Source organism: Pyrgilauda ruficollis, unplaced genomic scaffold (genome assembly GCF_017590135.1).
Source record: "Pyrgilauda ruficollis isolate IOZ18807 unplaced genomic scaffold, ASM1759013v1 scaffold55, whole genome shotgun sequence".
NCBI lineage: Eukaryota > Metazoa > Chordata > Aves > Passeriformes > Passeridae > Pyrgilauda > Pyrgilauda ruficollis.
The window spans coordinates 6896311-6912281 of NW_024527155.1; the positions used below are offsets into that span (position 1 = coordinate 6896311).

The 15971-nt window shown below is 39.7% G+C and overlaps 1 protein-coding gene across 1 annotated transcript in view; it reads right to left on the bottom strand.

Moving 5' to 3' along the window:
• LOC121360972 (mucin-5B) overlaps window positions 1-15971 on the bottom strand; it is a 41644-nt gene that overhangs the window by 14105 nt on the left and 11568 nt on the right. The window contains exons 13-28 of the mRNA XM_041481211.1: window positions 15445-15609; window positions 14481-14575; window positions 12893-13019; window positions 9563-9815; window positions 8476-8528; window positions 7993-8093; window positions 7538-7689; window positions 5667-5805; window positions 4840-4950; window positions 4189-4368; window positions 3559-3795; window positions 2531-2687; window positions 2194-2322; window positions 1679-1763; window positions 1441-1478; window positions 223-378 (exon numbers count right to left, since the gene is read on the bottom strand). Coding sequence (XP_041337145.1) covers window positions 223-378; window positions 1441-1478; window positions 1679-1763; window positions 2194-2322; window positions 2531-2687; window positions 3559-3795; window positions 4189-4368; window positions 4840-4950; window positions 5667-5805; window positions 7538-7689; window positions 7993-8093; window positions 8476-8528; window positions 9563-9815; window positions 12893-13019; window positions 14481-14575; window positions 15445-15609 — 2178 coding nt within the window. The remainder of the gene's footprint in view (window positions 1-222; window positions 379-1440; window positions 1479-1678; window positions 1764-2193; window positions 2323-2530; window positions 2688-3558; window positions 3796-4188; window positions 4369-4839; window positions 4951-5666; window positions 5806-7537; window positions 7690-7992; window positions 8094-8475; window positions 8529-9562; window positions 9816-12892; window positions 13020-14480; window positions 14576-15444; window positions 15610-15971) is intronic.

Consider the following 15971-nt stretch of genomic DNA (forward strand, 5'->3'; position numbering starts at 1 on the left):
TAACCTCACTGACAGTAAGGTCAGCAAGAATCTATAAGATTGCACTTTTGGTCCTCACTACCAGATCCACAAGCTCTGATCCCTCAGTTTTGAAACTTCAACAGTCTTAAATTCTGCTGTTATCCTAGACATGCTGCAGGAATCTTTTTCCAGGATGGATAAATCTTATTACCATTGTGGACTTCTACAGAATCACCACCAAGCCTCTTGTCAATCTAGTACCTTGTGCTGGTGTAGGTGGAGTTCTGCAGGGGGTAAGGGTTTTAATGATCTGTCCATTAGGGCCACAGACAGCTTCACCACACGTGGTCCCATACACGTGGCTGTACACAGTTTCATTTAAGGTGTAGGTCTTCCCATTGTAGCAGCACAGGCAAACTGAGGCACCAAAAGAGAAAATGTCATGGCAACAGAGGACATTTGCAATATAAATACAAGTGAAAAGCAAACCAAACTCTGCATTTACCCTTCTGAAGTTCACAACATCAAACATTAATTACCTGGCTAAGAAACTTTCTTAGTTTCTATTTGAGGACCTGCACTGCGAGTCTATCTCATTTAAAGTGTGTTGGATTTTTCTGATTCCTGGTGTTTCTTGGAGTCAGCTTGCATGGAGGAATTTCTGGTTGGTAAAAGCATGAGAACTGATACTTGCCTAACTCAGCATGGAGCACAGGAGAACTCTCTCTGGGCAGGGAATGTGACTGGGGTTATTGCCTTTCTGAGTGACAAAACACTGGCTCAGGAGGTCTTGCACAGCCATTTCCATCCACAAATGAGGAGCATGCAGTGATACACAATTTCATTTAAATATATGAGAAGCTCTCCAGATTTTGGAGACTGTACATGTGAGAACCAAAGGAAGTGTATCTATTACTGTAACAAAATCAGCTAAACTGCAAATGTGTTATTTACTGGGTCATCCTGTGTTTTGGGATGTGCTTTCTCCCAGATATGGGAATGAACTGATACTGCACCTTAACCAAATGCATCCTTTAGGCACACAAGCATTTATCTGATAAAATAGCTATCTTAGTTTATTTTATTAAATGAATGGTCAGGAAACAGCACTTCTACAAGATTTGCCCTTTTCTAAAAGTACTTATTAAAAGAGGTACCATGAATGGCCTGCTACAGACTACAATCTATCTGTTTTCACTGGCTACCAAGGAAGTGGAAAAGTGAAAAAGTGGTATTAACCTGCATAAGATAAATCCTGCATATCACACCAGTCTCCTTCCTCCTCATGATTATCCTTTACACAGTTCTCGAGGGCAAAGGCTGCATTTTGCTTATCAAAGTATATCTGTGCTGCTTTGCACCCACATATTAAACTATCTGTCTGGCCTTCTATTACCAGTATGTTTGCAGTAACATGTGATGTTGGGTTGTTGCAGTCCTGCCATCACTCAGTGCATGGTGAGAGTGGTGAAAAGTTACCTTTGGAGTCTTCAGCACATAGTTTCTCTTCAGGATCGCTGAAGAGAAAGAGTAAAAAAGAATTGTTTTATTGAAATTAATTTGTATATGGAATAACAGTGTCTGTAACTGTACTACTTTTACAAAAAACCTATCCTGGATTTAATGGTAATTGCCACTGCCTATAAACATGAACAAAACATCTCCTAGTTTGTCCTTTCAAGTCCTATTCTACCTTTCTCACCATCAACTGACCTACCATGAAGTGCAGTTGGGGAGGGAGACACACTCCCTGCTCTCCTCATCAAAATACGGCTTGTCAGGACTACACTCTGGGTAACAGCCTGGAAAATTAAACAAAGTGTTTTTAGTCTGAGTTACATAGGCACTCAAAAGCACATAAATGCCTCTATCAAATATAGATTTGATCCCCAAATGAATGTGATTCCAGTATGAATGTTCTTTTTACTACCAATTATTTTTCCAAGTGCTCTTTTTACCTCTCTCCCCAAAGTTTTAGTTTACTACACTTGTCAACAGATAATTATTCTATACAAATTTATATTGAATGGTGTTTTATCTCTTCATATATTTAAAGGCAGCAGGGAAATGATGCTATGAATGGCACCATCACACAGGGAATTAGCAAGGCATGGTCAATAAGCTTTTGGGACAGATGGGATAACCTTTCAGTAACCTTGATGCTTCAGACATTTTAAACCAGACTAATACCCATGACTCCCATATACTGCATTAAAGTCAAGGAAGAATTACCTTCTAAACTGTACAGCAAGTTCCCACATTTTCCTTGTGGGTTCCTGCAGGTCCTTAGACAAGGGGCTCCACAGGGTTTATAGAACCACTCATGTTTGTCAGGTGGATTGTAATAATCGCAGAACACAGCTGGAACAGAAGAATAAAAGCATTTAGGTCTCAGAAACTGGGCAGGGACTATTTTTAAATCTTGTTTAAAAGATTTTAATAAGATAAACATGATAAAAAGAGCTTGTTCAGTCACACATGCATAGCAGCGTAGGTGTTCTGTTATTCTGTATCTCGTGTGCCTGAGCACAAGAGGCACTCTTTCTGTGTCATTTTCTGCAGTACTTACGGCAAATGGCAGGGGTTCTCCAGTTGATACAGACACCAGCTCTGCTGCAGCTCCTCGAGTAAGCAGCGACTGAGGTACAAAAGCACTCACAGTCTCCCACACTGTCACAGCCACAGAAGTCAGACACGCAAGATTCATAATATGGAATTGGGTTCACCTGCCAGAACACCAACAGAGCTGTCACCACAGCTGTGTCTGCTGCACTGTGCTTTAATGAGGGAAAGGGCTCTGAATTTCTGTCATGCACATGGTTTGTGACAGACTGGGATTGTCATGAAGGAGCCATGATATTTTGTAACAGGGAGTTTTCTATTTTCACCTGCCTGGTAGAATTGGACTCCAAATCTTCCTATTCTCATGTGTGTAATGCTGCCACTTACACTTAAAATGCCTTCCCAGTGTGATTTCTGCAGGACTGAACTACCCTGTTTTGTTTTAGCACAACTACACGGTGTCTGCACTCTTCAACTGAGAGACAGTGATTGAGTATGAAAGGAAATCCTATTTCCACTAAACTTCATGTCTTTTGTTTTTTAACCCTTGCCAACATAAACTAAAAAAGGAAATTAAGCCAAGTTTGTTTTTAAAATTTTTTATTAAAGTGCACTGAAGCTTTGTATAGACATTCTAATTAAGAAGAGTAGCCTTGTTTCTGTTTAAACTAATTCAATTTGTGACTGAAATAAACAAAATAATTAGTCTCTTTAGATAACTTGAATGAACTTCCCAAGGATCACCATACAAACAGTCCTAGACTAACTTATCTCTACATTTTACAGATACCTAACTTTCTACTTCTGGTGGCCAACTATTATCCTCTTTATCTTTAGTTGTTCAAAACAGGCCCTGCTTCTTCCTCACCACTGTGCAACAGATTTTAATTGGCATAGCTGTGAAATGAGGTTTTGAGAGAGGTAGCCGAGTACTACTGTGTAGTAGCTTCAATACTAAAAATATGCCACAAAAGTGCTGCAAACCAGCAACAAATATCTAGTGTGAAACTACTGAGGATGAGAGAACAGGATTACCTTGCTGTGACAGGCTTCAAAGATGTTACTCTTAATGATGCTGCAGTGCTTCTGTCCCAGGGCAGACTTGAAAGGCTGATCTGCACACAGGTCTGTCATGTTTATATTTGAGCAGGTGCTTGTTATTTTCCAGCTGTTTCCAAACTCCTGGATGCTCATCTCCATGGACTGCCCTCTGGTTGTGAAGTCATTTCTTGAGCGGCCATCAAAGTCCCCACAAAGACCACAGACTTTTCCCTGTGTAATGTGTGTAGACACAGTTAATGCTTTCATTATTTTGAGTGCAGCCCACTCTTTGACAGAAATAAACTATAGAACCTGTAAAGGCAAAATAGGTGCAAATTTCTAAACAGAAAGAAAAAAAAAAGGCTTAGAAAAAGTTGCACTTCAAGTGACCTAAACACTCCCAATGTGTTACCAATACTTCTAGCCCCAGATATTCTGGAGTGTTTTATACTGACTGAACAGTGCAATAAAACACAAGATATGGCCTGCTTGCTGTTGCTTCTTGTCCACTAAACTAAACTTTTTCCAAGCCTTTTTTTCCAAAACCTGGAAAAATTTGGGCTCCAGTTCTGGATGCATAATTCTGACTTTGAAATCATAACTCCCAGTCCACCCCCTACTTACCTGGAAAGATGGTGCCACGTGAACAACAACAGTAGTCTTTTGATCCCACATGAAGTTCATCCCTTGATTTGTTTCAATTACAATATAACCTCCTCTGAGGTCCACTTTGTAATTTTTCTCAGCTCCTGGATCAGTGGCTATTTCCTGAATTCTTCCTTCCAAGAGCCTTATTTCACTGTTCTAAAAAGGAACAGATACATTGCATGGAAGGAAAACAAATAGAAAACTTAGTGCAACAGCACTGGCACTCTGTCTCTCATTCTTTGTCTTATTTTTCTGTCGTCTTCACACTGTCTTGGTAGATAGGTGAGCTACAGTCACAAATGCACAGAGCCTACTGTCACAAGTTCAAACACACACACACACACACACATACACACACACACACAAACACACACACACACACACAAATGCACATTTATAGAGTGTTGTTGACTCCTTGCATCTTTCCCCTCGTCCACAGAAGCGTTCAATCCCTGTTAAATTCAAATACCTAAGCCTTTCCCAACTTCCCTGCCTTAGTTTGCTGGCTGTTTGACTTCCATAGGTACTTTTATTAGCAGCAACTGAGATGGAATATAAGAAAATGATACAGTAATTACTACAAAATCAAGAGTACAGCTCCTTGGTTATAACTAGTTCTAGACAAACCTCAAAAATCAATGTGATCTTTAGGGAGCAGATGGAGTGTGACTTCCCACAGGCGTTGTTCTGAATCACAATCCGGAAGGTGCCAGCATCCATGTTATTAGGGCAAAAATCCTTAGAAAAACAGATAACATTCTGTTAGATCTTGTCAGGCAACTAGACCAGTCATAAGCATTTTCAGGAGCTCTAAATGAATGATACTGTGATCTGACTTTTTTATTTACTGAAAGTATAGAATTTTGGAAGAATCTGGTGGAAGATGACCTGGTGGTAGATGCATCTTTGACCAGGATTTTCAAAAAGAAAAACTAAGGAGGGAAATGAACTTGTCATAGCAACAGTCCAAAAAGGTAAAAATATATTTTTCTTAAAATTAGCAAAACCAACTGTAGTTTGGGGATGACAAAATGTCTCACTGAGTGTTATCTCATTACCTGCAGTTATTATATATGAGGCTCACACGTTAATCTCTGCGTGCTTCCATCACGACAAAAATAATGTCAGTCTTGGATGGCTGATGGAAACGCTTTTCAACACCACATTTTCCTTTCCCTTGAAAATGCTGGAATGCCTTCAGGAAAGGGCAGTCCAACCAAGGAGTTAATCATTTGGGATCACACAGTGCCCTCTTGTGTCACTTCTGAGAGTCAATTTGCTTTGTTTTGTTTGGAAAATCTCACTCTATCAGCTCTAGGTGCAAGAGGAGGGGAGTAGGCTCTGCTCATTAGTTTGGCTATTTTGTATGGGAATGCCTTTTAATTACCCAGACTGAAGCCTACACTGTGGGCTGTGAAAAGCATATGGATGGGAAATTGAAAATAAATTGATACCTGAGCTAGGATATAGTCACAGTCTCCCAGGAAATCAAACTTCTCCCCATCAAAGCTCATATAATGCCCATTTCCATACACAGTGCAGGTTCCCTTGCAGGGATTGTCCGTGCAGTTCCACTGCCTTTTGTTGCAGGTGCTGGGAGGCAAAATGCAAAGAATAACAATGTTTGCATAAAAATAGGCTTTCCTTAACCCCAAACAGGGGCAGAATAATTAAAAGGTTTGTTGTTTGCAGTGCCCTCTCAACTGTTCTAAGATCATGCCATGAGATGCCATATCAATCAGAAAGTTCATGTTTACTACACTGAAACATTTATTCTATTATTTTCTTCAAATATATTTTAAATAATTGAGTCCTGGCAGCAGACTGTGGAGGTTTTGAAGACAAATTCAAGGAATTTGAACTGAATATTTCTATCATTTCTGAATTTTAACCTGTGAGGGATCGTGCTGCAGTTCTGTTACAGTGGTATGAACAAATATTATCTCTGGCTTTCTTTGGATCTGGCTGAGATGCAGAGAATTTTTTTCCCTCAGCAGCCCTCACAGAGCTGTGTTTTGCATTGGCAGCTGCAAAGGTGTTGGTAACACCTCAGTGTATTGGCTACTGCTGAGCAGCACTCCCACAGCATCAGTGCTGTCTCCTCAGCATTCTCCCCCTCACCAGTAAGCTGGGGCATGGATAAGGTTTTGGGAGGGGACAGAGGCAGGACCGCTGTCCCAAGCTGGCCAAATGGATATTCCAAACCATGTGATGTCTGCTCAGCAATAAAAGCTAAGAGAATGGAAGATTGGGGTGGGAACAGAGTGCTGTATGTTATGATGTTTGTTTTCTGAAGCCCTACACCTTTGAAAATGGGCTGGATATCACCTGCTGGTGGGAACTAGGGGATAAATATTTAGTTTGCCTTTTCTTCTGCACACAGCCTTTGCTTTTGATTTATTTTGACCCATGACCATCTTATTTTTTCCCCAGCCCTGTCCTCTGAGGACGGTAGTGATAGAGCAGCTAGGTGGCCACCTAATGTCCAGCCAAAGTCAACCCACCACACCTTGACAAACCTCACTTCTAGTTCAGGAGGACTGTAGACAGGAAATTTAGTTGTTATAGCCATGACACAGAGACTGCATTTTCTTTCCCATGTGTGTCCTCTTCTCGTAAGAAAACTAAGCTCTCACTGCAATAAAACTTCTTAATGAATCTGTGATAGCAACAACAGCTTATCAAGTTTAACCTGACTTCACAGGTTAAACTTGACTGCCTGTACCAATGATGATTAGTCCAAAGTGTTTATAGCTCTTATTTTCTGTGCATCTATTTGGCAGAACTATACAGTCTCATCCTTGCTAAATAATGGATAAGGATTGAAAGCATTTTTCCCACCATGATCAGTAATAACAGTGAAATCTATGGCACCAGAAATTTGAGCAAATAGAGTACTAGTTTATCTTGAGAACTATGCATCTGGAAGCACTGCAAGTCTCAAGGGAGGACCACTGCAATTCCTCTTTGACTAAATTCAATCATTTTCCAGGGTTCAGCTGTGCCCATCACACACAGACTCAATTCCCCCTTATTGAATGAGCAACCACACACCAGCCAGGGCAAGGCTGATGTTTCTGAGGCTGGTAGGGAAACAGAAAAAGATGAGAATTGTTTAACAGAAGATATTGGTGCTTGTTCTCTCCAAGTGCAGGCTCATGCAGCATGATGCAGAGCAATACTTCCCCTTTTATTTTTACTAGCAGCCCAATGGCTCTCATGATGAAGAGGAAGGCTTGAAAGCACACCCTGTCCCATGGGTGCACTATGGACTGACAGTTCTAACAAACTTTGTTATAAAGCAAGACTCCCTGGGATAACATACCATGTGTTGCAGTCCACTTTGATGGTTTCCCCAGGTTTATAGAAGTGTCCTCCATGAACACAAGGGCATTGATCTTTGGGAATACATCCTCCACTGCCATCCAATACCAGTCCATCGGGACACATGCAGCCAGAAACACATTCTGTGACATACTGCACATTAGAAGATATAGAAGACAACTTGTTAGTGCACAGAAAGAACAGGGAACCAGCAGAGGTGTGCTAGCTCTGGATGCCAACGTTTTGGATATTTAAAAAAACCTCCTTAATTGCAAGCTAGTGGAAATCATGCTACAAACATCACAGGCAGGTTGTTAGCTAAAGCTGCTGTGTTATCTATCGGTGAAGCAGTTGGTGTGTGCCCAGCATGGCATGTTCCCATCAGTGCTTGATAAGGGCAATCCTCCAGGCAGAGCCCTGCTGTGCTGTGCCCCTGCCGGGAGGCGAACTCCTTACACAGTGCATATCCTGTGTCTTGCAGCTTTTCTGACACTCTGATCCAGTTGCTCCAGGACCTGCAGAGCTGCAGTTGAAGTAATACATAGGAGCTGGGCAATCTGCAGTAGGAGAAAGAATTTCAGGAAGGTAATTTAGAGAGAGCAATAAGGATGCCATCAGCAATTACAAAACCAGCTAGAGGATTTCAGAGGGCTGCAGGTGTCTATCATTTAAATTTTCTAATAGTTTTGCTTCTGCCCAATAACAGTGAAGGGAGAAGAAAGCAGATAACTTCTAAGCTTTGGGAAATATCCTCATAATCTAAAGAGTCTAGTAAGTCTGGTGACATTTTACAAAGACAGATGTTATCAATAAGTAACACATTTCAGGGAGAATGGAAAATGTGCAGAATACTAAAATGTTACAGAAAGGGAGAGATAACACAGAAGAACATTATAAATACGGCTGACACCATAATGCCATTATTTAACAAAATCTCACCTTTCACCAAGACAGTTTCTCCAATGCAGTCTAATCTTCCTTGAATGCATTTGCTAAAGAGATTCCATAAAACAAAACACATCAGCTCTTTGCACTTTCCTCCCTCACCAGGGAGAAAGGCACTGCAAAGCTTCACTTGTCACATGAATAACAAATTCCTATCAAAATGAATATTTGTTACAGCTATCAGTTTCACAGACATGCATTTACCATCCCCAGAAGGAGGATTAAAAGACCCAGCTCTTAAAATACTCTTCCTTCATCTGGCACTGGTTTATTGTGTGTTTTCCCGAAATCAAGTTTTTCCTAAGCATCCATTTTCCACTCCATGAGATAAGACTAATACTTTCTTAAATAAGAGATCTCTTAAATTACTAAATGAATATGTGATTACAAAATAGTCTAGAATCCTCAATTGGAAGACTCAATTGGAAGACAGCTAGAGAGAGAACATGTAAACATCTAAAGATGATAAAGAAGCCTTCCCTTGGTGGTTGTTTCCATTGATGCCCTAAGGTAATTGAAAATGAGAATAAGGACAACTGTTTTTCAATGCAGATGCAAGTTAATTACACTATTTTTATTATTTCCCACACCCCCCCCCCCCCGCCCAGTTTTCTCTCTCTCTTTTCTAAAAAAAAAAACCAAAACCGTTTAAAAACTGAGAATTGGGTGACTTTTTTTCATGGACCATTTTTATTTTTTAAATAGTCTGCAGGATGGTGTGATGGTTTTCACTTTGCTTTTTCATTTCAAAGCCTGAAACTCCTCCAAGCCTTCTGTCTTCTAGAAAACTTGCTCCCACTGTTTGTGGATATTTTTTACACAACAATGAACTCTGCAAGAGATAGATTACAAATATTGTTCTACTTAACATATTTTCAGGTTCTTGTTTGCTAGCAGGAATATGGGATCTTAACATCTGCTGTGGCTGCACTTCCTGCCAGGGGAAGATACAAACTAGGAAAAATTTGCAATTATTCCTAACTGTAAAATGATGCTATTCATGGATTGGAGCAGAGACTTCCCCCATGAGCCCTGATGACCCCAGGCACAGAGCAGCATTTGCATCATCAGAGCAACTCACCACATGAGTTTATCCTCTTGGAAGGAGTTGCCAGGCTGAACAATCTTGCCTTTGTAGTAGCAGGGGCAGTCATCTGGAGGCACACATTCCTCCTCATCGTTAAGGTAGGTGCCTTCAGGGCAAGCACAGCCCTCCATGGGCGCGATCCGGACCTTGCACAGCGGGTCAGGTTCATCCAGCGAGCGGCAAGACTGGTTACAGTACTTCACACTATAGTTATAAACCATAGTCTCAGGACACTCCTCTGAGGGATCTTTGCAAGAGAAATAAAAGGGATGTATGGCCTTCTTTGTGCAATCATCTCTCATGACTTTAGCATGACTTTTGTGCACACTGGTAGCCATAAAAATGCTTTTATCCAACTACCAGACCTTGTCTCCCAGGACTCTGGGAGAATTTACTTGCATAGCCTAAACTGTATGACACTGAACACTGAAATACTCATCAGGGTGTATATTTTTGTAATTTCCACAATTTACATTTCTATCTTATGCTAAGAACTAAAACAGTAACTTCTGACTTGTTAAAATTTTATTTTCTGACTTTTACTAATGATTTCTTTGGCTGGGGATAACTTAAGAAATTACCATATTTTGTAAGAGAGAAATTTTGACATTAAATGGCAGTGACAAGGAACTCTGCCAATCGACTGATGCTAACAAGAAAAGGGTGTTTCAGTTCTCACAGATGTCTTGAGGAAAACTCTTGTTGTCATCCCCTGGGGAAATGAGAAACAACAGTTTCCAAGATTTCTGGGTGAACCAAACAGGTAAATACCGAAATCTGAAGAGCTCAACTAACCCTGTAAGACAGTAAAAAGCTGGTCAATTTTCACAGGCTGACAGTATGCACCACCATCAAAGGTCTGCCATAGAATCTGCAGTACTGACCCGTAGGGATGACATTAAATTTTGACAGGAAACATCACCCACATTAAGGCTGCAAGAAAGTCTGGCAGATTTCTTTGAAATTAAGTGAGAACTGGAGAGCTAGTCATCTTGGGCCTCTTTCTAATTCTGCAGATTTAACCCTGCAGCAGTTTTTCAGATACACACAGATGCACTAGGTACAGGGCTGTTGAACATGGGCACCTGTGCTAATCAGCTTTGCAGCAATGCTAAGAACTTATCAGCAATAGATTCCATGCTTAAATAAAGCCCTGTATGTTTTTCCAGTCCATGACCATGGCACACTTTTTTTAGATTAGTTAGTGTGCTAGGCTTGTGTACACATTCAAAACCAGCACCTCCACCACAAAAAACTATTTGGTTTTCTGGTCCTAGCAGAAGGACCAGACTACTATTGTGTTGTGGAGCAAACACAATATCTCCTGTGTAAGTCAGGCAAGGCATATTCTCCTACTTTTTATTCTTTGAAGATACAGCAAGTGGTATTTGTAAGTCAAAATACGTCAAATAAAAAAGATTATTAATAAGATGTTGAATATTAATTTATATCTGTCTCAATTGTTAGCTATTAATACAATAAAATAACATGCTTACTTTCTTAAAATTTTTGTAGAGGAATAAGATCACTTTTGATAGAGTGAGACTGGTAAGAGAAAGGTTATTTGATTGTGGTGCTTATGATCACAGGAGTGACACACATCTAAGATGACAAATCACAACTGGAAGCATGATGGACAAATCACAACTGGAGTGCAGAGAACATGAGCATACCAAAGATACCTTCAAGCTAGCTTGCACAGGGAGCTCTAGAAAAGCAGTGCCAAGACTGCTCACCTCAGTGATCTGCTGGGCAACCAGCAACTCCAGTAATGGCTCATGTTTCTGCTAAAGAGTGTGTAACAGGCATGCACAGGGTTTAACTAGCAGGATTTGTTTGTTTCACACACTCTGCTGACTGCAGTGCAGACATCTGCTTGGGATACAACCTGCCTTGGATGCTGCCTGCAGCTTGGCAGAGTGGATGCAGCTTCAGGAGCTGGAACAGCTTTTCCAACCCCCACAATGGGACAGAACACAGAGTGAAGGTTGTGGCCCATTCAGTCTTTCACTCATGAACAGTGAGTCATAAACAACCATACTCTTATCACAGCCATGTTCCCAAAAGATTATTTATTCTTAAATAAGGCCTAAGATGATGTTCTGATTAAAACATGAGCATTTTTCTCAACGTTACTGCACTGTTTGAGGCAATATTACCTACTATGCCTTAAGAACAGAGATTTCAGCCAAACCCATGCTGCAAACCAGTCTTGATTTGCCATAAAAAATGTCAGTAATTCTATGTTGGGAACAAAACTTTCAATAAACAGTGTCTATGTCTAGTGCATAACTCTGCAGGATTCTAGGACAAATTACTGTGGACTACACTGTGTTCCTTTGAATTACTTCGGCACAGGTTTGTGAAATTGTTCTTATCACAGTCTTAAATGTCTCTGGCAATGCGTCACACCAGTCACATTGTTTGCCTCTGTTAAGTATCCCAGCTGGCCCCTAAGTCAGGCAATTAAATAGATCATAGCTGCATCAAGCTCCAAAAACATAATCATTGCTATGTTGTCTATTCAGATGTGCAATTAGTCAAGAAACCCATACATCTATTTTCACATCTACAGAGGCAAATCTCACTTGAACTATCTGACCATCAATGACAACCTGGGAATGTTGAAGCAAAACTCAGAATCTAAGATAGTGAGTTCTATTCTCAGATTTTATGCCATCTTGTAATAAATTCTGGCAGTGCCAAAGGAAAATACATACATATGTGGACTCTGAACTCAGGATTTGATGACAATGTGTATGTCCAAGAAACTTTTGTTCATTTTTAGGTGAGCTGAAAATGCCTTTAAAGATTTTCACATTCTCAAATATGACCAATATATATTTATATGTTAATATAAATACAATAACATATTAATGTTAAAAACATTAATATGTTATTGTAACATTGAAAAATGTGGTTAATGAGTGATGCCATTTGTATTGTCTGGGACAAGAAGACTGAATGTAATGCAAAAAAGGTATTGGAATTAAAATACATGGGGAAGCCCATGTGTTCAAAAGTAAGCTAATTGCTAACTAAACCTAAACTAAAACTAACTCTGTTTCTGTTTTGATTTGAGTAATATGCCTTGTACTATTTTGCTTCTCTGAGTATTGAATTCACCTGAGATTTTACACAAGGAACATGCATTGTAAGAGCATGAAGTAGTCACAAACTGAATTTTATAGAATAAATGCTTCTTCTGTTTTTCAAAGGCTTTCTAACTTTATGACTAAAGACAAAAGACACTGACTGCCACAAATGGGGCTGTCCTGAAGCTGTTCCCCCATATCCCTGCCCAAGGAATTTCAGTTCACATACCACAGACACCCTGCCTCCAGCCCTGCAGGGACACGCCTGCTGAAGCACAGTCTCTGGAGTAAGTAGAGAGCACACTGCACAGTGCAACTTCACTCTTCTCAGCATTACAGGTGTCATACATGCATTTCTAAAGGACAGAAAAGGACATGGGCATTATTATGTCTAGCTCATAGAAGAAACAACAAAACATGTAGCAATTAAAAAAGCAGTCAACCAATACATTTTTAAATAGTATTATTACCAATGAAATTTAATATCTCTAAGAGAAAATTATGCTAATGAAATTGCTATGCAAACCTGAGAAATCAGTTACAGAAACTGCAATGACATTATGTCTAACTCTCATTAACAGATGAATATTAAAAAATATAGAGGCACCTATAGTTCATTAAAACACTAAGAAATGTCTTTACCATCCTCCTATGAGGATGTACAATCTAGGATCTGTCAAAATATATAATCTGAAAATATTGCACAGTGATGACTGGCATCTGGTAAGCAGATGAGATGCGCCCAATGACACGACAGGTGCATGACAAAAGATGGTTTATAGAGAGTCAGTCATGTGTAATGACATTTTAAGAACTATTTATGTAAGTACAGCTGGAATTTAAAGCTTGGGTTCTTTTAACTGTGTGAGCTGTACAAAAGAACACAAATACAGCTAGTCACTCTAGAGCAGTAGGATCATACTGGATAGACAGTGACTTAGCCTGCCATTACTGATGTGGAAAAGGCTTTCATGAATCATGGTTTAAAATCTGATGAGATCAGCAGGAGTAATAGACATATCTGTAAGAAACCGGTTATTACTTCTTCTTAACTGAAAATTGCAAAATCCTATTTTATTTATAGTTTACATTAATTCTGAAGTATATGTTTTCTTCTGGGAGAGGTAACACATAAGCCATATTTGTAAAGGTACTTGAAGACACATTCTAGGCAAAATTTTAGGCTCAGATATTTTCTCAGGAAGTTGTATCACACACACACCCTGCATGAACTTTCTGTGTGTTTGCAAGGACTTCTTTGCAATCCACATAAATGTGGCAACTCTCTAGCTCAGACAACTTTCTCAGCAACATTACAGAGCTTTACACCAAGAGAACATATGGGCAGCTTCATGCATTCAAAACACAAGGAGACTAACAAGATTCAAAGGTAGTAAATGAGATATAAACAATGTAAATTCATATTCTCTTCCTCGATGTGAATTTTGAACCAAGTCAGAGGGAATCCATGGGGCTGATAAAACTTTCAATTCAATTCCATGCAGAAACACTGATTCTGCTAGTCAAAGAATGAACAGTTTTCACTCTTTGAAACTTTGAAATCTTGAACTGATTTTTTTTCATTTTGCTTCTGGGTCATGCAACAGAAGCCAGTGATGACAATCAAGTATTTATGGGGTTGTAGCCAAAAAGGCCCATGTTGCACAAACTCTTATTTTAGAATTTTTCTAATCAGCATCAGTGAACTTTGTGACCAGTCATTAGTGTAACCTATTTCACTCCCCTAGGCCAGACAACCTTCATGTGGGATCAGTCTCTGGACTAGATTAAACCACCCATTTGGAGCAGTGCCTTACCTTGATGTACACAGAAGGGTCTACAACAGAATGGCAGGCAGCAAACACACTGCTTGTATTGGACAGAAGAGCACACCAGTGCTGGGCAAATTTTTCTGAAGTGGAAAAAAATATAATTGTCCATAGTCACTTAAATCACATTACTGTCTGAATCAATATTCTTATCAGATATCACATTGAACTAGAGTGTCCTGAAGTGTTTAGATAACGCTGATGGAAATACAGGTCATTAACTTATCAAAGAGATAAGTACAGTTGGATGGATGACCAGCCATTTTCCTAAAATAAAGGTTTCACCTTTTAAGTATTAACTGTTAAGTGTTATTACTGCAGCCGGATTTGCAGAACATATACAGAACCTCCCCATTTTCACTGTTTTTCATCAAATTTTCTTAATTCTTTACAGCCAGATAATTCCTTATAGTCAAGCAATAATATCAAGCATGTAATAATCAGTGAGCTGTGTGGCTATGAGCTGCAACTTTAATTATATGTGGCAGTACCTAGGAGAGGTCAGTCCAAACAATATACATATACAAATCCAGTCAGAGTGAAAAATCAGACAGGACACCTAGTGCAGTGCAATGCTTGCTTAACTCAGCACTGTTGATAGCTTCCTCCTCTGGACTTCAGCACAGCTGTAACAACCTAGACTGTATGAAGAACTTGCCCAAATATTGGCAACCAATGGTGCTCTGCCTTAAGCCTAAATTGCTGTCATTGATGCTGTGTGTGCTTTTCAAGTCAACAGTGAATGTGTTGGCTCTTTCACCAGTAGTGCTGTCTTTTTGTTTTGAAAGCAAAGCTATCCTCTTGAAGACCTTCAAAACACAATATTTTTTTCTCTAGTTATAGCCTCAAAGGCAGAGGGTTTTGATGTTTATGAGGTTTCTAAAGCTTTTTTGATTATCCATCATGTGAAAATTATTTCACACCGATAAGCCAGGGATGAAAAGCCTGGTACCTTTATCCACGCTGTTTGAACAAGGATCTTCAAAGCTGTCCTCAACATCAAAACAGCTGGCTCTAGTTTTCCATGAGTTACCAAAAGCAGCAGCTGAATCTTCTACAGCTCCAGTGACTGTTCTGAAGTCATCAGTCTGGATGTTATTGAAATTGCCACAAAGACCTTGTGTGGGAGGCAAAGAAAAAAAAAGGCAAAAGAAAATAAGAAATTGCTAGATGCAGGAAAAAAGGAATGGCTTCTAGATGAACACTCTTAGCTCTGTAATGGACGTCGCCTGAGATAAATCCATTTTCCTTCAGAGACTTCCTGATGTTCCCACAAATCTGATAGGACCCTGTGTTTAGAGTGTATTTATCATTTTTCTGCATTACAGTAGCACTTAGTGATAGCACAAGGATTGGAACTGCCTAAATGTGCTTCAGTAAACACTGCCAGACAGAAAGTATCTTCCCCAAAGGCTTATAAATAAAGGAAATGGCAAAAGAAAAACAAAATGGGTCAGAGAGACGGGGTGTAATCCCATT